This window comes from Ranitomeya variabilis, chromosome 2 (genome assembly GCF_051348905.1).
Source record: "Ranitomeya variabilis isolate aRanVar5 chromosome 2, aRanVar5.hap1, whole genome shotgun sequence".
In the NCBI taxonomy this organism is placed as follows: Eukaryota; Metazoa; Chordata; class Amphibia; order Anura; family Dendrobatidae; genus Ranitomeya; species Ranitomeya variabilis.
The window spans coordinates 93,749,866-93,777,773 of NC_135233.1; the positions used below are offsets into that span (position 1 = coordinate 93,749,866).

The window sequence follows — 27,908 nt, forward strand, 5'->3', positions numbered from 1 at the left end:
GTTCAAGTCCCCAGGTGGACAGGGCCAGTTGTCCCGCAATAGGCCAGGCTGCAGAAGAGGATACGTGGAGGCGACACTCCATGTGCTCGTCTGTTGATGGTGCGGGGAGATCGGTGCCCTTGAAGGGGCCCGTCGCCCCTAAGAATCAGCCCAGGCTTGGCATCTCACATTGCAGGAGAGGAGACATTCTCCGTGCTCGCCTGTTGATGGTTCGGAGAGATCGGAACCTTGAAAGGATCCGTCGCCCCATTCGTCCATGGAAAAAATAAAATCAAAAATGTAAAATAAGAAAAGAGTTTTGGGTCTGAATAGCAGACCCGTCCGTGTGCCTCCTACGGACACTAAGCAAGAACTGGTTAGCTGAGAGCCAGCAGGAAAGTGTATACTGCAAGGGAGGTGCTAACTTTTTTTGTATCACTTAGTGTCAGCCTCCTAGTGGCAGCAGCATACACCCACAGTCTGTGTCCCCCAATGAGGCTAAGGAGAAATAGTGGAGACCTTCTCTGCATCATGTTTATTGAAAGCAGCCCCAAAGATTCCAGCACCTCTCCATTCTCCAAATCCCTCCAATCTCTGCAACTCTTCTAAATTAAAGTTATTCCAGATAGGCAAATACTTTGAGCAGTCTGTCTTCCCAAACAGTCTTTTACATGTCCTTCAAATTTTATGGACCAGTGACCGGTTGGGGTATATACTTGTGATACCTACAAATTTGTGTAACTCCAGTATCTCCAGTAAATCCCTCTCCCCCATGCCCCCAAGTACTTTAATACTGTCGATCCTGCTTCCTGGGCCTCCTCCAGTGCCCAGCCTCAGAAGTGCCGAAATTGGGAAGCTAACGTATTTTTCGGACTATAAAACGCATTTTTTTTCCTCGCAAATTTAAGAGTTAAATGGGGTGTACATCTCATAGTCCAGATGTACTTTACACACTTAAATAGTCCGGCTGTGGATGGGGTGTGGGGAGCAGTGATTATTCTGCCAGCTGACCTCGGCGTGTGAGGGTGCATGGCAGTGACGTCACGCGCTGCTTACATGCTGAAATCAGCTGCTGGCATCAGCACAAAACGCCGCGCTGCGAGGGAGTGGAGGGAAGGTAAGTAGAATATTTTGTGTGTGCAGCGTAATGGGGGCCATGTATACCAGGATGGGGATGAGGAGGCCATGCGTACCAGGATAGGGATGAGGAGCAATGTGTACCAGGATGGGGATGAGGGGCCATGTGTACCAGAATGGGGATAAGGGGCCATGTATACCAGGATAGGGATAAGGGGCCATGTGTACCAGAATGGGGATAAGGGGCCATGTATACCAGGATGGGGATAAGGGGCCATGTGTACCAGAATGGGGATAAGGGGCCCTGTATACCAGGACAGGGATAAGGGGCCATGTATACCAGGAAAGGGATAAGGGGACATGTGTACCAGGATGGGGATGAGGAGGCCATGTGTACCAGGATGGGGATGAGGGGCCATGTATACCAGAATGGGGATGAGGGGCCATGTATACCAGAATGGGGATGAGGGGCCATGTATACCAGAATGATGGGGATGAGGGGCCATGTGTACCAGGATGGGGATGAGGGGCCATGTGTACCAGGATGGGGATGAGGGGCCATGTGTACCAGAATGGGGATGAGGGGCCATGTCTACCAGGATGGGGATAAGGAGCCATGTGTACCAGAATGGGGATAAGGGGCCATGTATACCAGGACAGGGATAAGGGGCCATGTGTACCAGGACAGGGATAAGGGGACATGTGTACCAGGATGAGGATGAGGAGGCCATGCATACCAGGATGGGGATGAGGAGGCCATGTCTACCAGGATGGGGATAAGGGGCCATGTGTACCAGGATGGGGATAAGGGGCCATCTGTATCAGGATGGGGATAAGGGGCCATGTGTACCAGAATGGGGATAAGGGGCCATGTATACCAGGACAGGGATAAGGGTCCATGTATACCAGGACAGGGATAAGGGGACATATGTACCAGGACTAGATGGTGGCCCGATTCTAACGCATCGGGTATTCTAGAATATGTATTATGTATGTATGTATATAGCAGCCACATAGTATATAGCACAGGCCACGTAGTATATAGGAGCCATGTAGTATATAGCAGACAAATACGTGGCCTGTGCTATACACTATGTGGCCGCTATATACATACATACATATTATAGAATAGCCGATGCGTTAATACAGGCCACGCAGTATATAACAGTGGCCACGCAGTATATAACACAGCCCAAACAGTATATAACACAGCCCACGTACTATATAACAGCCCACGCAGTATATAGCAGCCACGCAGTATATAACACAGGCACACAGGCGACGTAGTATATAGCACAGGCCACGCAGTATATAACACAGGGCACATAGTATATAGCACAGGCCACGCAGTATATAACACAGGGCACATAGTATATAGCACAGCCACGCAGTATATAACACAGCCCACATACTTTATAACACAGCCCACGCAGTATATAGCAGCCACGCAGTATATAACACAGGGCACATAGTATACAGCACAGCCACGCAGTATATAACACAGCCCACATACTTTATAACACAGCCCACGCAGTATATAACACAGGGCACATAGTATACAGCACAGCCACGCAGTATATAACAGCCCACGCAGTATATAGCAGCCACGCAGTATATAACACAGGTGAGGTAGTATATAACACTGGTCACGTAATATATAGCACAGCCCACGCAGTATATAACACAGCCCAAGCAGTACAAAACACAGCCCACATAGTATCTAACACTGGCCAGGTAGTATATAGCAGCCACGCGGTACATAACACAGCCCACGTAGTATACAGCAGTGTGGGCACCATATCCCTGTTTAAAAAAATAATTAAAATAAAAAATAGTTATATACTCACCTGCTGGGATCCAGCTAAGCTCTCGCGAGGCGCGCGCGGCTGCCGCCATCTTCCGTTCCCAGGATGCATTGCGAAATTAACCACATGACTTAGTGGTCTCACGAGATCGCCAAGTCTTCTGGGTAATTTCGCAATGCATCTCTGGGAACAGAAGATGGCGGCAGCCGCGTGCGGCTCGGCGTACTACGGAGGGTGAGAATAGCAGGTTTTTTGTTTTTTTTATTATTTTTAACATTAGATCTTTTTACTATGCAGCATCAATAGTAAAAAGTTGGGGACACACAGGGTTTATAGCAGCGATAACGGAGTGCGTTACCCGCGGCATAACGCGGTCCATTACCGCTGGCATTAACCCTGTGTTAGCGGTGACTGGAGGGGAGTATGCGGGCGCCGGGCACTTACTGCAGGGGAGTGGGGAGGGACTAATCGGACTGTGCCTGTCGCTGATTGGTCGTGGCAGCCATGACAGGCAGCTGGCGAGACCAATCAGCGACGCGGGATTTCCGTTACGGAAGTTGCGGACAGAAAGACGGAAGTACCCCTTAGACAATTATACATACGAGTATAGATGGCGGTGAGGAGGCCATGTGTACCAGGATGGGGATGAGGAGGCCATGTGTACCAGGATGGGGATGAGGGGCCATGTATACCAGAATGGGGATGAGAGGCCATGTGTACCAGGATGGGGATAAGGGGCCATGTATACCAGAATGGGGATGAGGGGCCATGTATACCAGGATGGGGATGAGGGGCCATGTATACCAGGATGGGGATGAGGGGCCATGTATACCAGGATGGGGATAAGGGGCCATTTATACAAGGGATAGGGAGGGGGGCCAAGTATATCTGGGGGGCATATCTACCTGCATAGGGACATACATATACCAGAATGGATGATTATTAGCACAGAATTGGGGGGGCATTACCCCTATACAGTGTCAACAGCAGATCCCCCCTGTAACAGTGGGCTATGACCACATTTTTTGCTTCAATTTTCTTTTTCTATTTTCCTCCTCTAAAACTTAGGTGCGTCTTATTGTCCAAGAAAATACGTGTAAGTAGTACACCATATATGAGGCAACATTACCTACCCCCCCCAGATTTAGGGGCAATTGCAGTTTTAATCTGGGGGTCTCTCTTTTCCACACCAAGACTCTAAAGATGTTGTGCATTTTCCTACACCAGTACTTGGGAATTCAGATAAGTGAGTTATGCACAGCGTACAGAATGCGTGGAATTAAGCACATCTTGTTGAGGTTTACTCTACCCAAGGCTGACAGAGGTAGTTTTTCCCATATACACACTATGTTCCTCATCTTAATAACTTTCTGAACTACTGGAATATTGGACAAACTCTCCTAAAATAATTCTACTCCTGGGATCCAAAACTAGAAGAGGGGATTTAGACCAGTTTAGACCAGGCCAAAAAAGGTCCCAAATCTGTCAATTGTGACCATTATGTTCGGAATAGAGTTACCCGAGTTATTAATGAACAATAATAGGTCATCAGCATATAGAGCAATATTTTCTTCTTAGTTCCCATACTTAAAACACTCTATCCCTGGGTGTCTTCTAATAATACAAGCTAACGTTTCAACTGCAAGTGCAAAGAGAAGCAGCGATAGCCTTGTCTAGTCCCTCTAAAAAGCTCAAATCGCTGACATTCCCCCATTAGCCCTTACTTTAGCCTTTGCAGATTCATACAGTATCGTAATCCATTTAATGAAATTCAGACCGAATCCTATCTCCCCATCAAAAAAAAAAAAATTGTTTTAGTTGCCTCTCTCCGTGACCCATAATGTTTTCATTTTTCGACGGACTGGGGCTGGGTGATGGCTTATCTTTTGCGCCCTGAGCTGATGTTTTTACTGTTACCATTTTGGGGCAGATATGATGTTTTGATAGCCTCTCATTGCACTGTATTGGCAAAAAAAGGAGATTTTTGTGTACCTACCGTAAAATCTTTTTCTCCGAGCCAATCATTGGGGGACACAGGACCATGGTTGTTATGCTGCTGCCACTAGGAGGACACTAAGTAAACAGAAAGATTAACTCCTCCTCTGCAGTATACACCCCTTCACTGGCTACAATTCAACCAGTTCGGTAGTAAAGCAGTAGGAGCATGAACAAATGACAGACTATGTCAAAACCAAGGAAGTAACAACAAGCCAAACAGGCTAACAGGGTGGGTGCTGTGTCCCCAATGATTGGCTCGGAGAAAAAGATTTTACGGTGAGTACACAAAAATCTCCTTTTCTCCTACGCCTCATTGGGGGACACAGGACCATGGGACGTCCTAAAGCAGTCCCTGGGTGGGGAGCAACATATGCTAATACCCCATGTACCACTGGGTTACGGCTAAGGTACTGCCGATTGCAGAATACGCCTGCCAAGGGCGGCGTCTGCAGAAGAGAGAGAATGGATGTGGTAATGTTTGGTAAAAGTGTGCAAACTGGACCATGTCGCAGTCTTGCAGACCTGCTGTGCTGACGCCTGGTGCCGAATGGCCCATGAGGCGCCCACCGACCGAGTAGAATGGGCCTTGATCCCTGCTGGGATAGGAACACCTTTGACACGATAGGATTCTTGAATAGCCGAGCGAATCCATTTGGCTAGAGTAGCTTTGGAAGCGGGAGAACCCCTCCTTGGTCCCTCTGGAAGTACAAACAGGACATCCGACGTGCGAAAGGGAGCCGTCCGCGAGACGTACCGTCGAAGAGCTCTTACCATATCAAGAGTGTGCAGAGCCTTTTCAATGCGATGGACTGGTGCCGGACAGAACGAAGGCAGAACAATCTCCTCATTGAGGTGGAAAGAAGAGACGACCTTGGGCAGAAAGTCGGGAGAGGTCCTCAATACTGCCTTGCCCGGATGAAAAATTAGAAACGGATGCTGGCAGGAGAGTGCCGCCAGCTCCGAAACACGCCTGATGGACGTAATAGCCACTAGGAAAACTACCTTCCAGGAGAGGAACGTTAGGGAAACGTCCTGTAGCGGTTCGAAGGGAGTCTCCTGAAGAGCTCCGAGGACTAAGTTAAGATCCCACGGATCCAAAGGCATTTTGTAGGGAGGCGCCACAAGGGAAACTCCCTGGAAAAAAGTCTTCACCGGCAATCTATTGGCAATCTTTTGTTGGAAAAGGACTGACAATGCCGAAACCTGACCCTTTAGAGAGCTAAGTGCAAGTCCCGACTCTAGTCCAGATTGGAGAAAATACAATATGGCAGGGATAGAAAATACCAGAGAAGAAAATTCGCCAGGTACGGTGGTAACTGTGCATGGACACAGGTTTCCTGGCCCTGATCATGGTGGAAGACACCTTGGGAGTGAAACCCGCTTGGCCTAGAATCCAGGATTCAACGGCCAGGCCGTCAAAGACAGGGCCCCTGAGTTCTGGTGGTAAATCGGGCCCTGTGAGAGAAGATCCACGCGATCTGGAAGACGCCAGGGGACGTCGGCGACCAGCTGAACGAGTTCCGCGTACCATGCTCGGCGCGGCCAGTCCGGTGCGACGAGGATCACTGGTACCCCCTCTGCTCTGCTTGTTGCAAGGAGTCATTGAGTGGAGGATCTAAGGGATCTGGATCCCCTAGACGCGGGTGGTCTCGGCCTGGGTTTCCAGCTACGGTTAGGTCTGTAAGAGACCTGGGGACCTCGGTCACTGCACGAGCCTCGTCCTGATGCGGAGGCAGAGGATGTAGATGACCAGTTGGTATTGTTACGAAAGGGCCGAAATCGGGATTGTTGTTGATACCGAAACAGCCGGGTAGGCTTTTGTTGGGGAAGAAATTTACTTTTTCCCCCGGTGGCATCCGAGATTATTTGGTCTAATTTTTCTCCAAATAAACGACCAGCCTGGTAGGGCAGAGATGTCAAAGAGCGCTTGGAAGCCGAATCTGCTCGCCAATCCCTGAGCCACAGGGCTCTTCTAATGGAGATTGCATTCGCGGCTGCCTGTGCAGCGCAATTGGCGGCGTCTATTGAGGCGTTGACTACGAAATCCCCAGCCTGGGCTATCTGGTTAGCCAGGTTGATCTCCTCTGGAGGTAGGTCACTAACTTGGATGGTCGTGGAAAGGGTCTCGGCCCAAGCGACCATGGCCTTAGCCACCCAAGAGGCAGCGAAAGATGGGAAGAGAGAGGCTCCTGAGGCCTCGAAGACGGAGCGAGCCAGATAATCAATCTGACGGTCAGAGGGGTTCTTAACCGAGGAGCCGTCTGACAAGGACAGGATGGTTTTGGAAGAAAGATGTGACACAGCAGGGTCCACTGAGGGGGACTGCAGCCAGTCCTTGAATAGTTCCTGAGGAAAAGGATATTTGGCCTCGATGGGCTTTTGACCCATGAAGCGTTTATCGGGACGGTCCCTGTGTTTTTGTACAATGTCCTTGAACTCAAGATGAGTGACAAAAACCTTTGGGACACGTTTAGTCTTTTTAAAACGACACCACGTGTTCGGGCGTAGATACGGATTCCTCGGCCACCTTCAGGGTCTGGTTGACCGCTTCGATGAGAGAATCGAGTGTCTCTTGGGAGGTGGAGGAATCCTGAACGTAGGAATCGTCGGACTCATATTCAGAGTCGTTTGGGTTGTCTGGAGAAGGGGCCCGGGAAGCGGAGCTTGCCGATGCTGAAAGACCAACTGGCCCGTGGTCAGGGGATGGAACATGGGTACGTTTTCTGGAACCCCGAGTGGAAAGTGACAGAGTACGCCCCCTGCTGGTGGACGGATCCGTACCGTCGCCCGAATCCTCCGTAGACTGACTTGGAGGGGGGCCCCGGAGGGAGTCAATTGCCCTGACTAGGGAAGCCATAGATCGTGACAGAGAAGCTGCCCACTCAGGGGGGCTAGGCTCTACGGGGTCGACGGCGGCGGGAAGCGGCTGCACAGGGGCCGGAACACAATCCGCACACAAGGGGGTTACTGTGAGCTCGGGGCAGGGCCGTATTGCAAGTGGCACATACAGTGAAAAACACTGTGTGCTTCTTGTTACCCTTTTTTGTCTCCTTGGATTGAGACACAGTGTCTTTAGAGACAGAGCGGGGCAGTATACGCAGGGAAAGGGTTAAGCTTTCTTGAAGCAGCTTACCCACGGTCCTGTGCCTGTGTCCCCGGGGAGGAATGTAGCCGTGGCGGTTCCTGGACAGCGTGGGCCACATTGCAGAGAGAAGGCAATATGGCCCCTGAGATCTGCAGTGCGCCTCTCGTCCCAGACGAGAAGCACCGATATAGGGGGCGGGGTTACGGCCGTGGGAGGGATCTGCCCACTGCGGCCTACTCCGGCTGAAAAGCCGGGGACTAAATTTCCGGCCTGCCCGGCGGCGACAGCCGCAACGGAGCGTCGCTAACCACCGCAGACCCCCGACCACAGGCGCCTCTCCCCAGGGACTCTGCCGCAAGTACCGCCGGCGCCTGTCCCCATAGAGCTTCGGAGTGCAGGGGGGGATGTGTACTCACAGTGCCCTCCGGTAATGCAGGTCCCCCTGTCCTGCGCGCTCCATCCATCCTGTGATTCAGCTCCATCCTCTTCTGTGAGTGGAATCTGCAACGCCATACAGTGTGGGCCTTGTCTGTCGGGCCCCCGGAGAGGTACATTAGAGCCAGGCTCTATGTGCTCGCCGTCTAGCGGGGGGGGGAAGGGAGATCGGGACCAAAGATGGAAACCGTCGCCCCATTAGAAATTGGCGTGCTCCAGCGTCGCAGGAGAGGGATGGGGAGGTATACTCGCCGTGCTCGCCTGTTGCTGGTTCGGGGGAGAGCGGACCCTATAAAAGGGATCCGTCGCCCCCTTCACTCCGTTGAATAAAAAATAAAAAGGTAAAAATTTAAATAAGAAAGTTGGGGTCTGAAAACAGACCCAAGTGCCTCCTACAGACACTAAGCAAGAACTGGTTGAATTGTAGCCAGTGAAGGGGTGTATACTGCAGAGGAGGAGTTAATCTTTCTGTTTACTTAGTGTCCTCCTAGTGGCAGCAGCATAACACCCATGGTCCTGTGTCCCCCAATGAGGCGTAGGAGAAAAACACGTATTTTTGCAGCTTTGATTTAGCTTTTCTCTCTACGTCTTTAACCAATCGGATTAATTTACTTTACTTTAAAGATCGGATTTTTACGAATGCATTGATACCAAATGTGTATTTTTTAATTGTTTTATTTTTAATGGGGCAAAAAAGGGGTGATTTTGAACTTCTGTTTTTTAAATTTTTAAAAACTATTTTTAAACTTTTTACTGTATTTAATAGTCCCTTTAATGGACGTGAAGCGGTGATCATCTGATCGCTTGTGCTATACATAGCAGTGTATCAGCACTGCTATGTACAGGGAAAACCACAATCTCCTATGAACGCCAGCTATAGGCTGGCTTTCACAGAAAGATCATAATGACAGGCACGGGGGTCATCAGCAGCCCTCAAATGTCATGATAACCCATTGGCGCCCCATGATCACGTCATGAATGCGCCGATAGGGACGACAAACCCCACTGTCGCCGTGAGTTAAATCTCGACAGCGGGATTTAACAGGTTATCAGCCACTGGTGGAGCTCCGTTCCAGCCAGGTCTGTTAAAGTCACATGATGGCTGATTTTATCATCCATCATCTGGCGGAAAAGATTCAAGCAGGGACAAGACATAACGTATAAGTACTATCCAACAATGGATTAGTATTTTTTATGTACATTTTGTATTTACAATGTATTCCTATAATTCTGAAGATTAATAGAATAAATCCCATGTCTCATCGGTACAGGCTACTATTAGGGCTACTCTTTTTTGGGGGAATGTACTAATATAGTCTTAAATTTTGGTTACAAAGAAGTCCGCCAAGCAGAAGATGTAACAACTATATTACAATGGCCAACGCTGTATGATAAATCTAGTGCATCTTCCTAAACTATTTTTCTCTTCTTTATGTCAGTTCTGGGCTACCTTTACACTAATATTCTGCCCCAAAATTGTGGTGCATTTTAAGCCAGACTGCTTTTCTGTAAGCCAGTCCCCAGCACAGTCTACAGAGGCACAAAATACGTAAGCTACTTATCGGTAGCGGTGTTTTTCAGGAGCCCATGACAGCACCACGAGAGAGGGGATCCGCCCTTCAGGGACAGGAAACCTACAGACATAAAAGGGCGGCACCTCTCTCCCTCGTCAGTTGGTTTACAGAGCATGAGAGGACCTCCTAGGTTAGTAGCATATAAAGAATTTTAAAACATGGACTTAATGGAAAGAAGGTGTTGACCCACACAAGAAGAGAGGGTAGGGAATATAAGGGTGCTGTCATGGGCTCCTGAAAAATACCGCTACCGGTAAGTAGCTTACGTATTTATTCAGTCGCCATGACAGCACCACGAGAGACTTTCAGAGAAGTAAAAGAGACTAGGGAGGGACAACTGCTTCAAGCACCCTTCTCCCAAACGTGAGATCGGAGGAGCTACCCAAATCTAGTCTATAGTGCTTAAGAAAAGTAGATGGAGAAGACCATGTGGCCGCCTTACAAATGTCTTCAATCGACACCTCTGATCTCTCTGCCCAGGAAGTAGCCATGGCTCGAGTTGAGTGAGCTTTTATACCTTCCGGGATCTGCACACCACCTGCTGAATAAGCCAAAGAAATTGCCTCCCTAATCCATCTAGCTAATGTGTTTTTGGACACTCTAAGTCCCTTTCTAACTCCCTGGAAGGATACAAATAGGGAATTATCTTTCTTCCAAGTGTTAGTAACCGAAATATATTTAAGATGACATCTTACATCTAGCGAATGGAATTTTCGCTCTTTATCATTAGTGGGGTTAGAACAAAACGAAGGTAGAACCACTTCCTGTAATCTGTGAAATTTTGAAGCTACTTTCGGAAGGTAAAGAGGATCAGGTTTCAAGATAACTATCTTCTCTAAACTGCATATATGGAGGCTGTCTAGATAGGGCTTGTAAATCGCTAACCCTTCTCGCGGATGTGAGCACAACTAAAAGGGCCGTTTTAAAAGATAGGATCTTAATCAGGACAGTGTCAATAGGTTCAAATGGCGCTTCCATCAGAGCTGCCAGAACAAAATTTAGGTCCCATGGAACCAATTTTTGCATAATAACTGGCCTGGACCTAGTTGCAGCTTTGGAGAAACCTAGATATCCAGTGATTGCTGGCTAACTCACTATTGTACAGCGCCCCCAGAGCCGACACTTGAACTATGAGAGTGCTTGTGGCTAAACATGATGTTTTACGGCCTGAGGACTTCTGAACACTTTTGGCTCCACAAGCACGACTACTGCCACTAGATCGCCGCTGGGAGATAGCATGAGTCTCTTCAATGGCCTGAGGCTGCTGCCGCCGCTTCTCAAGCTGCGGTGCTTCTTGCTCCGGCGACTCCATTTGAATAAATGGGTCTGAGACACTGAGCAGCTTCCATATCCTTCCTTAAATAGGCCCCCAACGGTCAGCAGGATCTCCATGTGACCTGCCTGGCACCAACGTGAGGACAGGCTTCCCCCTCCCGAGGCCGCGCCCCCGGCTAACAATGGGCCCACCCCCAGGCCATGCCGCACCCGCTTCCGCCCTCCATCCAGAGGGATACTCCATGATCCAGCGCGGCTCCACCGCGCATGCCTGGTCGCGTCATCAGACTGCGCCGCTGGCCGCGTCATCAGGATGCGCCGCCGGCCTTGCAAGGGAACGCCCCTTCCGGTCAAGACTGCGGCGCCTCCTCAGACACCCAGACACGCCGTCCGGATCGAAGCGCTCACCTCCGCAGGACACGACCGGACCCGGAAAGGCCCGCCAGACACGGCCCCAGGAGCAGGTACCACATACTTACCGGGTACCTGCGGCGAAGGGTCATTTAGGAAGCAAGCCGTTCTGAAGGCTGCTTCCCTCTGCTAACACCTACACAAGACAGTCCCCCTGCTGTGTGGTGGACAGTCCGAGGTAGGGGCCCTCCCGCTACCTGCGTCGGACCACCAGAACTGGGTAGTCTTCTTTCTTCAAGCTTCTTCACAAGGTCTGCCTGTCCCTGAAGGGCGGATCCCCTCTCTCGTGGTGCTGTCATGGCGACTGAATAAAAAGTGGCTGAAGAACATATAAATCTGACACAGGGCAGAAGCACCAAAAAATGAAGCATAATTTTGTGTTATACCTTAGCAATCCTCCCCTGGTGTACCCTAACAGGAGGCTTAATGTACAGACTGTCCTCTGGTCTTCGCTAGGCTCCCTAGGCTGGCTGCACAAAGGGCCCCCGAGTCCTAAATTAAGGTATCACAAAAATACAGTGACCAGATCAAAGCGGGGATTCTTCTTTAATCATGCTATGGATGTTCTTGATCACAATAAGGGCTAGTATTGAGGGAGACTCTGATACTTGTCAGCTTGAATGTAAAGGAGCTGTTAGAAATCACTCGATAAGAGCTCATGTCTATGGGGGAGCCAGGAATTTGGTTAACATGGCTCATGGGTATGGCCAACTAAACACATGTATAACATTTATTAGGTTACCTCTTTATTGGGCTTGAATGGTGGTCTTATCTCCCGCTGCTGTTCAAGTTTCTCCAGGCTTTGAGGTCTTAGCGGTGACCCTGGCATTGACTGGCAAAAAATATCATTTATAGGAGAGGTCTTAAACCTGTGTAAAATAGAGATAATCACGTTGTAATGTTTTCCTGGAACTGTTGAAAAATATAGGTAGCACCAAGAAAGCATGTTCCAATGTTAAGCTGGGTGGACATCTAGGTAACTTCTTACCTGTAGTTTGGATGAGTACAGAGAAGAGGCGTCAGTATCACCACCTCATATTCACATGTGATGACTTCAGCTACAGACAGGATCTCATGTTTGGCCTCTGGGTGACAGATGTACATTACTGTCGAGATCCGGGGTTGGTTCTGTTTCAAACTGCATGGTGTACCATTCCCCATTTCAATAGGGAAATACGGCGTCATCTGTCCTTCAATGTTTTTGCTTGGGATCTTAAAGAACGCAAAAGATATTCCACAGTAAAATTTTATTCCAAAATTTGGAGGAAATTTTGTGTAAAGGGTTAACATAGTTCCCCAAAAATGGTAATATATTTTCCTGGGAAACCAAACATGAAACATTGATAAATTATATCCCCTGTATCGTAGTGGCCATCAGTGGAAGTTAGGTTCCCAAGACCCACACTGATTGTTTAAACCGAGGGGCAACAGCATGTCATCTTGAGACATCCCTGCCAACCTGAAAGACAGTCTGCTTCATTAAAAAATGGCAGAATACAAGCCACCATAAGTGGCAGCCTGCTCTCTGGGAAAAGCACCATAAACTATTCTAAAATTACTGCAAGGTAAAGAGAATAATGTCCTCTCCTGACTTACGACTTTAGGGATTTTCATTTTTTCCTCTTCCTGCTTCTCACCTGTTAAAAAAAAATAATAATAATTCCAATGTGTTTTATCAGGGCAACATTAATGCAAGTATCATGCTTGCAATTTTAAAATAAATTAGGATCTGTGCAGTGTATTACAGAGGTATTCTCAAGTTATACCCTATCCGTGGAATGGCGAATAAGTTTCCAATCATTGGGGGTCTCACTGCTGGAATCCCCGCTGATTCCAAGTAACCAGGGCTCTGAAGAGACCCATGTGAATGGAACTGTTGCCGATTATGAGCACTGCTGCTAAATTCATTCTTAAAGCAAAACAGAAGGAAATTAACTGGATTATAAGTTGGTATACAAGAAACGTGTAGGAGCATGTTCACACTGGCCACGAAACAGAACAGACAAACCCGGAGATAGAAACAAAATGAACATATACTCAGATATAAGACAGTAAAAATTAATAGTACATAAGCACTAAGTAAACACTTTTTGATTAACAAAAGCATAAAAGCCATCCCACCAGCGCCAAGAAATACAAAATTGGGAAGATCCTTACCTCTAGTATTAAAATCTTATGTGTCAAGAATGACCTCAATGTGAATAAAGGCCGAGCTGGAATCCCTGCTGATCCCAAATAACCAGGGTTCTGAAGAGACCCATGTGAATGGAACTGTTGCCGAATCATGAGCACTGTTGCTAAATTACCGTAATTCTTATGGGAGTGCCAATAACCAGTGCTCAGCCATCTCTGATGGTCCTATCAAGAACGAATGGAGAGATGGTGCGCATGATCAACTATCAATATACTCACACGAGGTTCTTCAGATTTCCAGTTCATGAAATCAATGGGGGTCGCAGTGGTTAAATCCAAAGCGATCGGGAACTTACACCCTAACCCATGGATAAGGGATAACTTTCAAACTTGAGAACACCACTTTAAGGGTAGGTTTCCAAGGTCAGTATTCGCTGCGGATTGGACGCTGCGTCAGCCGCCGCGTCCAATCCGCAGCGGCCAAATGTTACAGCATAGTAGATGGGATTTTATGAAATCCCATCTCCACTATGTGTGCAGAGACGCCTTCGGCTTCCCTGCGTGAACAGACATGTGGCGCATCTTTCTAGACCGCAGCATGTCTATTTATCTTGCGGAGATAAATATCACAGTCTATGTATAGGATGCGGTGATTCCACCTGTGTTCAATGAACACATCCAGAATCAGCGCGCGTACAAAAGTTGGCAGCGCTGCAAAAACTGAACGTGGAAACAAACTAAAAGTACTATGCTTGGAATATACGCTAAGAGCCCTTGGCGGATACGATAAATGTATCAGCTTGGCTGTACTCACCTGAAAAGGCCAAATATGTCCTTATGGCCTATGTCGTGCTCATACAGGTAAGTATACATTTTTAGTTTATAGAAAAGAGCAATAGAACATGTTTAACTACACAGAGAGCCACTCCAAAACAGTGGCCACCATACAGCACATGTTTCTCCTTACAAGTGAAGTCAAGGGGTGACTTACGCCCATACATCGGAGTCTTCTGCCAGAAGTATCAGAAAATCCTCAAGGTAGAAACCTCCAACAAAGATCCTTGAACACAGAGCCCTAAATGTAATAAAAGCTATGCATGCACCATTGTTAACAAACCTGTGTCAGATGAGCTTTTTTTCACCATGTTCCCCAGGAAATACTCTTGAATATTGGTTTGCTGAGAAAGAAGAACAAAATACAAGTCTACAGTAAAGTTTACTTAACAAACATATCATTTTGTGGATTAGGGCCGTATAAATGCTAGCCGATATTTGTGACTCAAATACAATCTTGAGGGGCCCCTATGGTGCCTATTGGGTCAGTTTATCTATTTCTGTCATTTACCTAACATAGCAGCGCTGATACGATACCCCTCATTTATTAGATCTTTATTGTAGATATCAATCTGCCCTTTACTTAAAATGAATATTAACCTTATAGATTATGCACATTTTGGGCAACCTTTGGGATGGGGGTGTGGTTGTCGTATTATTATGACATGTGAGTGCATGCTCAATACACACTAACAGTAACATACCCGCACCGGATAGGTGAATCAAACCTCCCAAGATACAGGGTCTGAACATATCTACGATACAAGCACATATGCCCCCATAGCTGCATCCATAAATTATTTATGGACCACATCTAACCAGCCAGTATGAGCCTGATTGGCCAGATATCCTGGCCGTCCTGTGGGGTTCCATATATGCACTAATATGCAGTTGGAAAAATATCAATGTATGGGGAAAAAAAATGGCAGATCTAGAAACGCCGTATGCGTAATGACAACTGGTATTGACACCATTAATACGTATGAATTTGATGTATGCTATTCATGATAGAGTTAGGAAACTAGCTGGCGTTATTATTAACCCAAATGACGCTTGCGCTGTAGCGTGTAATCTGGAGAGTCTGGGTGTTACCAGGGATACAGTGACGCCATTAGCAGGAAGGTGTGTACCGGTTCCCGGAGTGCCGCCTGCGCAGTAGCGGGCAACCCAGGGTACGTGAACCGGAAGTGATAATCGTCAGCCTTGCGTATTGCGCTGTATGCCCGATACCGGAAGTATACACGCATAGGAGGGAGAATGGCGATATGGTACCACTAACGCCCAAAAAATGGTATCAGCGTGCACACAGAACATGTGACCTGACGGAAATGAGGTAGGACGCTATGCAATTAAATAGAAAGAGGAGGAAATTATTTAAGGGGGAACTTTTCCGTTCTTTATCTCACCTTACCATAGTCCATACCCAAAACTAGGTGCACTGGACACATAGGAGCTACTTCCCGATGGAGGGGCTCTCTCTCTAAAACAGAATACCCCACAATTTTTATACCCTTACATTCCCCTGATGAATCTCCCCTATGGGAGAGGAAACGCGTAGGGAAGTTTACTTGGTCGTGGTGGGTACAATTATTTAGCCTGACTTGGGGACTGCCCTTGTCAGGGCAGGAGCAATACAGGGGCACGAATGGGGTAGTATAGCAACTAACTTCCCCCTCCCCCTCTATGTATGAGGAAGCTCCAGTGAGGAAAATTATCGACTTGGTGAGACAAAACCATTTTTTTATCGAGCACTGGTAATTTGAGCACTGTTTGCACTTTATCACGTTTATTGTCCATAAAACTGTTTTTAGACATTTATTATTAAAGGTTATGTTTTAATTTTATATAAGGCATTCTCTTGGCTATTTGGATATTAACAAACATATCATAGCTTAGCACAAAGCGTTCTGTAGTCACAGTTTGTTCCTCTAATTACGCAGTAAAATAGACAGATTATATATATATCGAATAGATAACTAACTGTGTTAAAGGGAACCTGTCACCCCCAAAATCGAAGATGAGCTAAGCCCACCGGCATCAGGGGCTTATCTACAGCATTCTGTAATGCTGTAGATAAGCCCCCCCATGTATCCTGAAAGAATAGAAAAAGAGGTTAATTTATACTCACCCAGGGGCTAGGCAATCCAGCCATTGTGTTGTGGTTTTTGAACAGACGCAAGATATGCAGCCAAGGCGACTCGAACATAGTATTCAAGCACACCAAAGATACTCGAATAGAACACAAGTATGCTTGGATAACACCTTATCCAAGCACGTTCACTCATCACTATTAGAGATGTTCTGTTTAAAGGGTTATTCACAAGTTGGTCTCTTGAGCAGCACACAGCCTTCCAGTCTCTTTCACTTCCTGGTTTCTATCAGGGTGGGATTTCTTCCTTGAGTGACAGTTCTGGTGAGTACCAGAGCTGTAATATTCGAATTATAAAGCTCAACGCAATTTCTTCTGTAACACATTTAGCCATCAGTGGTTTGGTTTGTTCTGGTTCTACACTATTTTTACTATATTTACATATAGCGATCACAAGGCATTTGGGGGACGTTACACAGGACTAAAAACAGCAGCCTGTCAGGAGCAGAGAGGGGGGGTGATTGAAATGAGCACCTAACTGTTGCATAGAAATCATGGGCTGGAGAGAACTGACTGGTATATTAGGAATTGACCCGACTCCTGGAATGTAGCTACTGGGCAGACACTTGTGGCCAAGCCCCATAGCAGCCAGCTGTACACCATGTAAGATAAAAACGCTCTCAGCAGGAGAATGGCAGCAGATTAAAAAAAAAAAGTAAATTGCAAACTTGGTTATTTTCATGCTATCTAACTAATCACTCCCAGGGGTGGTTTATCCTTAACTCGATAAGCTTCCAGTATAGCCAAACGGATCCAGCAGGCGATAGAAGACTTGGAGGCAGGCAGTCACCTACCCTCAGGAATGACAAACAAGGCATGCAAAGGTCTGAAGGATGCTGTCCTTGAGATGTAGAGACGCAAGACTGACAAGGGATAGACAGGAGACGGGAAGAAGGAAGGACAATATCCCTGTTGATGTGGAACAGGGAGACTACCTTAGGAAAGAATTAAGGCACTGTTCATAAAACCACATTGTCCTGGTGTAAAACGAGGAAAAGAAAGCGGCAAGAGAGCTGCCAATTCTGTGACCCGTCTGATGGGAGTGATCGCAACCAAAAAGGCCACCTTCGAGGAAAGACGTGATTGTCTTGAATGGGTTCGAAAGGAGGCCCTGAAGAACGCTCAATTCAAGGTTAAGGTCCCATGGATCCACTGGGGGACGAAATGGTGGCACTAGGTGATCGACACCATGACTGAAGGTCTTGACCTGGGGATGAGAGAAAAAATTTCCTTGAAACGGGATTGAGAGTGCAGATACCTGACCCTTGAGTGTACTAAGGTACAAACCGGACTGCAGCCCAGATTGTAAGAACGCCAGGATGGAAGGGAAAGAAAAAGACATGGGAGCTGTGTGGCTGTCTTCACACCAGCAAAAGAAGGCCTTCCAGGTCCGATGCTAAATGCGTGAGGACGAAGGTTTCTGTGCTTAGATCATGGTCTGTATAACCTGGGATGAGAGACATGCCTTCCTCAGGACTGCGGTCTCAACGGCTATGCCATTAAATTGAGGGACCGAGAATTCTGGTGGAAGAGAAAATCCTGAGAAAGTAGGTTTGGTCTGTCGAAGTTTCCAGGGTACATCCGCTGGTAGGTTGACTAACTCTGCATACCAAGCTCTTCTGGGCCAGTCTGGGGCCACCAGGATGACTGGAACTCCTTCTGCCTTGATTTTCTTGACGAGTCTGGAGATCAGAGGAATAGCTGGAAAAAGGACGTGTGTATTCATGGATCAAGATAAAAGAGCAGTCCAAGGTTAAATTCTATATTTAATTGCCTTAAGGACACATTAGACAATACACTATATACACAAACATATATAATAGTCATATATGCAAATACAATAGTGGTAGGACAAAAGATATAAGCAGAATATATGGTTCAGTTACCAATAGATGAAAGGCCTGACTTGCAGGGGAGGGGCTATCACAGGGGAGGCTTGTGGCCTCGTCTGTTCCTGGACTTCTCCTCACACATGTTGTCGTGACCTCCCCAGAGAAAAAGCACTAGGCCAAGCTCTACATGAGCATTTAACTGCTGTGTATCACTCCCCTCCTCCTGCCTTCAGGGCTGAACCTAAATCCTCTCCCCTTACCTGTGCAGCTGCAAAACTCCAAAACCTCCAAAAACTCCAAAACCTATGAAAGATCATTACTTCTTTCTGGACGGTCCAAGGGTGGCGATTATGGTGCCACTGGATCCAGCCAGGATCCTGCTACACGTTAAGACTAGAGTTGAGCAAATTTGTTCGGATTTGGTTCCGAATGCAATCAGAGGCGAATATTGATTTTGTAATATTGTCGAACACAGGCAAACGTCATTAGAATCAATGGGAGTAGAAACTATCAAATATGTTCGGAACCGAACATCAAACATACATTCAGCACACATAGGGTACCAATATGGCACGAATATGGCAAATTCAGATTCGGGGACCAATTCCGAACAAATTCGCTCTACTCTAGTTAAGACCAAACGCAGCTTTACTACCTGGCTTCTAGTAGTTGTTCTATGTATCTCCATAACCCGAGGTTCTAGAACAGATTGAGACCCTAGAAGCCATTTGATCGTTATGGAATCATATCTGCCTTAAAGCAATTTTCACTGCATGGTCTCCACATGGCAGCAAGCATGTTGTTCTGCTCTGAGCTGTTCTGTCACTCACAGCAAGTTTTGTCACTCACAGCACTTTGTCTCTCGACCTCCCCAGCTTGGTGTTCTGTTACAACTGCACACTAAATGGGTTTTTGTAATCCCATGCCAAATAGGATACAAATGATTGACATGGAATTATATGTCCAATATTCTTCACAGGTACTGAAGTTGAAACTGCGACCAAGGAAAGACCAGGACTGCCAGGGGTCGTAAGACCTGGCCACGATATGAGGAACCTTGTGATTCATCCGAGATGCCATCAGATTGACATCGGGAGTGTCCCACCTTTGACAGATCTGTTTGAACATAAAAGGGTTGAAGGATCACCCGCCCAAGGAGAGGCCATGATGGCTTAGAAAGTCGGTGGCCCAATTGTCCACTCCTGGAATGTGCACCGCTGATATTGCTGGAACGTGCCGCTTGACCCAAGCCAGGATCCGCAAGGCCTTTAACATGATTGACTCGCTGCGTGTCCCGCCCTGGTGGTTTATGTATGCCACGGCCGTGTCATTGTCGGATTGAACACAAATTAGTGGGCCCGCTAGAACGTCCTGCCAGTGGAGAAGAGAGAGAGGCAGGTGGATCCAATTTCCAGAAGGTTGATGGGAAGAGAGGTTTCCTGAGAGTTCCAGCGGCCCTGGACTGTCTGACGAAGGAAGACCGTTCACCATTCGTGGAGACTGGCAACCATCATGATAACTTGCTAGTGGAGAGGAATGATCTCTCGCACCAAATAGAGGGGCGAGAGACTGCCTCACATGGAGAGGCAGAAGTATGGGATGATTCGAAGACTAGATCCTTTTGTCCCAGGATGACAGGAGGGCCAGTTGGGAGGGGAGGGTATGGAACTGTGTGAAAGATAAGGCTTCCATCACGGCAATCATCTTACCTAGAACTCTCATGCAGAGTCGAAGACAGTGTGTGGATGGGTGACTCAAACGAATCCCCTGGCAAAGTGGCGAGATCTTTTCCTCATTTTATGAGGGACCACAGGTTCTCTATGGGGTTCAGATCAGGTGAACAAGGGAGCCATGTCATTATTTTTTCTTCTTTGAGATCTTTACTGGCCAGCCACGCTGTGGAGTAGTTGGAGGCATGTGATGGAGCATTGTCCTGCATGAAAATCATGTTTTTCTTGAACGATACCAACTTCTTCCTGTACCACTGCTTGAAGAAGTTGTCTTCCAGAAACTGGCAGTATGTCTAGGAGTTGAGCTTCACTCCATCCTCAACCCGAAAAGGTCCCACAAGTTCATCTTAGATGATACCAGCCCATACCAGTACCCCACCTCCACCTTGCTGGCGTCTGAGTCGGAGTGGAGCTCTCTGCCCTTTACTGATCCAGCCTCTGGCCCATCAAGAGTCACTCTCATTTCATCAGTCCATAAAACTTTTGAAAAGTCAGTCTTAAGATATTTCTTGGCCCAGTCTTGACGTTTTATCTTATGCTTCTTGTTCAAAGGTGGTCGTTTTTCAGCCTTCCTTACCTTGGCTATGTCCCTGAGTATTGCACACCTTGTGCTTTTTGATACTCCAGTAACGTTGCAGCTCTGAAATATGGCAAAACTGGTGGCAAATGGCATCTTGGCAGCTTCAAGCTTGATTTTCCTCAATTCATGTGCAGTTATTTTGCGCCTTTTTTGCCCAACACGCTTCTTGCGACCCTGTTGGCTATTTGCCATGAAACGCTTGCTTCGGTGATTGATTGTTCGGTGATCACGCTTCAAACTATTGGCAATTTCAACACTGCTGCATCCCTCTGCAAGATATCTCACAATTTTGGACTTTTCAGAGCTCGTCAAATCTCTCTTCTGACCCATTTTGCCAAAGGAAAGGAAGTTGCCTAATAATTAAGCACACCTTATATAGGGTGTTGATGTCATTAGACAACACCCCTCCTCATTACAGAGATGCAAATCACCTGATTTACTTAATAGGTAGTTGGCTCTCAAGCCTGAACAGCTTGGAGTAGGACAACATGTATAAAAAGTATCATGTGATCCAAAAAAACAACTTGCCTAATAATTCTGCATGCAGTGTATTCTGATCAGCATAAATCGGACTGATCTTCTTGTATGAGAGAAAAATGGTTATGTGACCCTAGCCTAATATGGGGCAATTAGCATCTGCCTCATGGGGTTTTTGCCTTCCTCTGAATCCACATTAGGCTATAAATTGAACTCTATGTACTTATGTCTAGTTTCAACCTTAAAATCTATGAAACTATGAAAAAAGGAGCAGACATCTCAACATCAACTTTAAAGAGTAGACTGTGACAAACAGGCCTTTATGGACAAACTGCTGCAAAAAAGCCACTATTGAGGACCGCAAACTGGACATTAGATTAGATGAAATCTCAACTGTGGTTTCAGGAGTGAAAATTAAGAGATATTTGGTACCAAACACCATATTTGCAAGATACAAAAAAGCTGAGTAGATGGTTTCTACATGTGTGGTGCCCACCATGAAGCATGGAGGGGAAAAGTGATGATTGTGTGGGGGTGCTTTGCTGGTGACATGGTCAGTGATTTATTCCAAATTCAAGACTCACTTTACCAGCATGGCTACTACAGTATACAGCTACTATACATTACTCCCATCTGACTTGCACTTGGTGGGACCATCATTTGTGTTCTAACAGGACAATGGCCCAAAACAAAACACCTGGCTATGAGGGGGCTATATGACTGAGTGGGATGGAATGCTGTGTCAGATGACATGGCTTCCTCAATCCACAGCCCTCAACCCAACTGAGATGGTTTGGGATAAGTTCAACAGTGGAATGAAGACAAAGCAGCCAAGCGTGCTCAGCACTTCTGGGAACGCATTCAAGGCTGTTGGAAGACATTCCAGGTGATGACCTGATGAAGCTGCTTGAAAGAATGCCAAGAGGGCATTAGGCGGTCTGAGAAAAATGGGGGCAACTTTGAGGAATCCTCAGATTCAAAACATTCTGGTTTATTTCACACGTGTTTCTTTACTCCTTGTTTCTATGCGTGTTCCTTTGTGGATTTGCTGTCTTCAGTCTGAATCTACAATGTGCGCATTCCAATAAGAACAAAGAAAACCATTAAATAAACAGGTACTGCATAAATTCGTCCTGCTTGCCGTAACCCAATTGGAACCAGTTTTCTTCCAGATGACTAAATCTTGCCCTGTGGATACACAGGAGTAGGGATCGCTACACTTACGGTAGTTATCAGAGTGCTCTAATTAGCAGCTGGGTGCCAGGATTATCACTGTGTGACCTGGACAGATACCAACACTATGGCACGTGGCCTATTTTAGGACTCCCACTGGATCATGGGTTATGCTTTATCAATATAGTTTTTTTTTTATTTCAAATCTTTTACATGTTCCTATACATTACATGTTATTAGTAAAGACTGAGATACGACCATAATATGGGGTGAGGTGTATCATCGAAAACTACTATGTTCCATGAAGGCAGATAACACATAACCCTGACTTGCATACCATAACTACTGTAGAATGTATATCAGTCCTGCATCCATCCACAATGTACATACCTGCCCTGCTTCTTTCTCCTCATGGTACTGCCGAATGTGTTTTCCATGGCAAACCTCGTATGTCCAGTACGACTCAATCTAAAACATAATTTGTAGAGAAACAATGACTTGAGTAAGTTTCTCTAGTTAAACCTGAACATCAACTACTTGTCTTATTGTAAAACCCTTTAAAAAAATTTCTACAGTTCCAGATAAGGAACTTACAGTTTTAACTAAAAGGGAAGAAGAATTTCTGATATACATTGTTCAGTAATCAGTAAGTTTATTACCGTTTACATACTCAAGTAAACTGAAATAAAGTGGAGTATAAGATAAGTACAATCATTTTCTTATCTGTAATGTGTTTCGATCAAGTTCTATCCAGATACTGCTACTCACATAGCAGAGGTTTCCACTAGAGGCCCAGGTAGGTGGGCTAATAATCGAGGAACGAAATTTCGTAAGAACGCGTGATCCTGACTGTCGGTCCATCTAAACATGACGAGCAAAGCTCTCGTTGCTCGGGTGCAATTACTTTTAAATTGACTTGCAAGCATCATACATCGCCCCGGGTAATCAGGATATGGTGCCAATAACATGTTACTCTATGCACACAGATCAACTGCCACAATGATGTGCAATTGGCGGCCCAAGTCAAAATTACCATTAGAGGAAACCTGCTCTCTCGTGACTGTCATAGCGATCCACCACCTCTGGCTGTCTCACAGACAATGAATGGACCGCCATAGTGCCCAGAGATCAGACATTTATCACCTATCCATACGGTAAATATCTCTGTTGGTAAAGCCCCTTTAAAGAGTAAATGCAAGTTACCCTGTATGAACAGCTGGTTTGCTTGAAGAGAGGATCTAAAAGTTCTCTAGGAGACGGTCCCTTATATTCTCCTTCTTCTTCCTGAAAATAACAATGACGATTGTTTAATACTGCTACAGTAACAATACCATGATCTTTATTCCCAGAAGGCGAGTCAGAAGATTTCCTACCATATTTGATTTGTTGTATATAGAGGTCATTAAGCCCTTTACACAAATCAAAACTAAAACATAGAAAAATATCATCGGCATATTGATCACTTCTGACAGCAGATCCTCTGCAGAAAGAAATGAGGCACATAGCTGCCTCAAATTGAGCCGTAAAGGGTTTCCTGCTAGGCACAACCTCTGTGTATGAGGCCTGTTAAGGCACAAGGACGTGTCATGTTCTAGCAGCATCTCCAAACATATCGCCCCTACTGGATGTCATACATTGTTAACACTGACTAGTAAGGAGGTTGTCCATTTTTGTGGTCAATTTATTTACTTTTACACAAAATATATCCATCAATGAGCTCGTAATGACAAGAGAGCGTTTGTAACTCTTATCTGTTATCTTTTTGTTTTACCAAGTTCCTCTCAGCTGACTTATGACCACAGACCACAAAGATTAATGTGTAGGGGTAAAAAACAAAAAAGAGCCTATAAAAGTCAAACGGTATAAATTGTTAAAGAAACTGAATAGCAAAAGTGTTTTTAGTCCCAAATATATGCATTGAAGAAAAAAATATATATAAAATGTCCCCAGACATGGACAACTCATTTATTTCCACTTCCAAAAAAACCCCTACAGTATACTTTTTTGTCACATGATATGATAAGAGAAGATCACTTTTTCTTCGAGATGTAGATTGCCAACATAAGGAGTGTGTGTGACATGCATACAGCCTTAGAGGCGGCACTGCTGTCTATGCATTAAACCGAAGTCTAATATTTAATGATGGATTCCATCCGCAGATACAGTGCAGATTCCATAATGATAACAGGTCAGTCAGTCAATGAGAACTGTCAAATATGTCTCACATAAGATCCCACTTGTAAATGTCAAAATGTACACGTCGCTTAAGTATCCTAGACAACTTCAATTAATTTCTAAGATGTCTCATGTCCCTCAGGGGAGGACACTGACCGTGAAGAGCCCCTAGGCCTCATCTGACATGCACAGTCACATTAGACACTCATACATAAAATACACATATTAATACATTATACTCACATTACATATACATAGTACAAACATGTACACAAGCATATAACAGACCTATAGACACAGTGACATTTTTGTAATGCACGTGTTTAGATGACCAGAAGATTGTTTTTTCTTGCTCATTCTTTTGTAGTTGTAAAAATCATAACTCTTATTTTTACACAAACTTCACTATACAAGGTCTTGCTTTTATACAAGACAAGCTGTAATTTTTAGTGCCGTTTTGCCAACCACATCTGTAAGCGTTACATTTGTATAAACTTTTTACGGGTTTATTGAAGAAGAAAATAAACAATCACACCATTTGTTAACGCCATTTACGGATCACCATATATTATCTGTTCACTGTATTGTATCAGTTGTTACAAAGACGGGGATATGAAACATGTCCATGTTATTTACAGATTATAAAAACATACATCACAAAAGTGTATTTAAAAATGTGATTATTATAATTGTTCACTGATTTTTAGTAATTTTATAGGGAGAGGAAAAAAAAACATTGACTTATTTTACATACTTGTACAGGAATATAAAAATGTACTGGTATATAGCGAGGTATCTCTATGTACCAATACAATATGCCTGTAAAGAAGAAGAATACAGTTTAGATCTTTAGGCAGAGAAAATCTTTCTATACTGAGCAGTTCAGCCTGTGGCTCATTGCTAAAGATATATGTCCATATAGATGAGATAAATGTAATTTATTAATAAAAGCACAGCATATTAGGATAACCAGTAATAAGTAATACCTGCTGATCCCCGGCAGTAATTGGAAGTAGACACTTGTATATCTCTTTGTCGGCCGTGGTCATAATAATGTAATTGTCTTCTTTGTACGGTATTCCTGTAGTCGGCTGCAAGAACAATAATTATATTTACATCCCATACAAGATGGTGAGATCAATGCTGCGACATTAGTATTATACAGCGAGTGACGAGCCGCCGTCAATCAATGACCCGCATCCAAGGTGAATGCTGGATTTCACATCCCTACACCTGATATCTGAAGGATAGTGATTCTCAATGTTGCAAAGCAAAGTGACCCCCTACTCCAATAAACTACAACAAATTATCGCCAAGGCTATAATTACCGTATACAGCTCTGGCAAAAATTAAGGGACCACCACATCAAAACTCTGTCATGGACAGCCCAATCTCCAGACCTGAACCCCATTGAAAACCTCTGGAATGTAATCAAGAAGATGATGGATAGTCACAAGCCATCAAACATGCTTACATTTTTGCGCCAGAAGCAGAGTTAAAGACTGGTGGAAAGCATTAAAAATCATGGTTATTCCACAAAATATTGATTTCTGAACTCTTACCGAGTTAAAACATTAGTATTGTTGTTTCTAAATGATTATGAACTTGTTTTCTTTGCATTATTTGAGGTCTGAAAGCACTGGGGGGGGGGGGGGTTATTTTGACCATTTTTCTTTGTCAGAAAAAATATACAAAATGTATTGGCTTGGAAATTCGGAGACATGTTGTCAGAAGTTTATAGAATAAATGAACAATTTACATTTTAGTCAAAAATATGCCTATAAAGAGAAAACATTTTGCAAGAGCTGTATATTTCAAGCACCGCACGCGCCCAATTCATACACCCGCTGGAGATATGACATGTCCCCCTCCAACAGGGTGTGGACCTATGACTATCTAGTAGATCATAATAAGTGGTGACTATCTGCATCGCTCATAGTAATTAACCTGTTAAGCAACTCCTGTTACAAAGTGTCTCCTCCACTAAGGGTATGTGCACACGCCCGGATTTCTTGCAGAAATTTCCTGAAGAAAACCGGAAATTTTCTGCAAGAAATCCGCATTTTTTTTTTTGCGTTTTTTTTGCGTTTTTTTCGCGTTTATTTTAGCATTCTGCAAGCGTAATTAGCTTGCAGAATGCTAAAGTTTTCCAAGCGATCTGTAGCATCGCTTGGAAAACTGACTGACAGGTTGGTCACACTTGTCAAACGTACTGTTTGACAAGTGTGACCAACTTTTTACTATAGATGCAGCATCTATAGTAAAAGATAGAATGTTTAAAAATAATAAAAAAAATAAAAAAATGCTTATACTCACCCAGACGATCTCTTCAGCGGCGTCCGTTCCTCTTCCTATAGCTGGTGTGTGCGCGCAGGACCTTCCATGACGTCGCGGTCATGTGAGCGGTCACATGACCGCTCACGACCAATCACAAGACAGTGACGTCATCACAGGTCCTTCACCGCACACCAGCTATAGAAACCGAAACGGCAGCATGCAGCGGTGAGGCGGGAACACTCCGGGGACATCGAAGGTGAGTATAGGACTATTTTTTATTTTAATTCTTTTATTTTTTGACCACTTATATGGTGCCCAGTGCGTGGAGGAGAGTCTCCTCTCCTCCACCCTGGGTACCAACCGCACATAATCTGCTTACTTCCCGCATGGTGTGCATAGCCCCGTGCGGGAAGTAAGCAGATCAATGGACTCCTAGGTGTGCGGAATCCCCGCAATTCCGCATTTTAATTAACATGTTGCTTTTTTTCCCGCGATACGATTTTTTCGCGGAAAAAATCACAACATTTGCACAAAAAATGCGGAATACACGGTAAATAATAGGAGGCATATGTAAGCGGTTTTTTCGCGTTTTTATCACGTTTTTATAGCGAAAAACGCGAAAAAACGCTAAAAATCCTGAACGTGTGCACATGGCCTTAAGGTCATCACTAAGGGCTCATGCACACGCAAGTTTCATTAGTGTTTTGCCACATTCATATGTCAATGAATTTCCACATACGCAAAAAAAAAGGTCATTGTGTCCTGGATCAGAATTTCGTCAGTTTTTCCGATGGATAAATCACCAAGCTTCTCCTCTCCATTACAGTGTCAATCACAGACAGCACATGGATTCGTGTCCTGTACATGATTTTCACAGACCCATAGACTTGTATGGGACTTTTCAACTGT

At 45.4% G+C, this 27,908-nt stretch overlaps 1 protein-coding gene across 2 annotated transcripts in view; it reads right to left on the reverse strand.

Annotated features, from left to right (window-relative positions):
* The window catches only part of ERLEC1 (endoplasmic reticulum lectin 1), a 47,752-nt gene that overhangs the window by 11,548 nt on the left and 8,296 nt on the right, over nucleotides 1–27,908 (reverse strand). For both annotated transcript variants that reach the window (XR_013221045.1, XM_077282715.1), the window contains exons 2-8: nucleotides 25,709–25,813; nucleotides 23,751–23,831; nucleotides 22,938–23,015; nucleotides 14,890–14,950; nucleotides 13,236–13,276; nucleotides 12,628–12,851; nucleotides 12,382–12,508 (exon numbers count right to left, since the gene is read on the reverse strand). Coding sequence is in view for 1 of the 2 variants with exons in the window: in XM_077282715.1 (XP_077138830.1) it covers nucleotides 12,382–12,508; nucleotides 12,628–12,851; nucleotides 13,236–13,276; nucleotides 14,890–14,950; nucleotides 22,938–23,015; nucleotides 23,751–23,831; nucleotides 25,709–25,813 (717 nt within the window). In the remaining variant the exon portion in view is untranslated. The remainder of the gene's footprint in view (nucleotides 1–12,381; nucleotides 12,509–12,627; nucleotides 12,852–13,235; nucleotides 13,277–14,889; nucleotides 14,951–22,937; nucleotides 23,016–23,750; nucleotides 23,832–25,708; nucleotides 25,814–27,908) is intronic.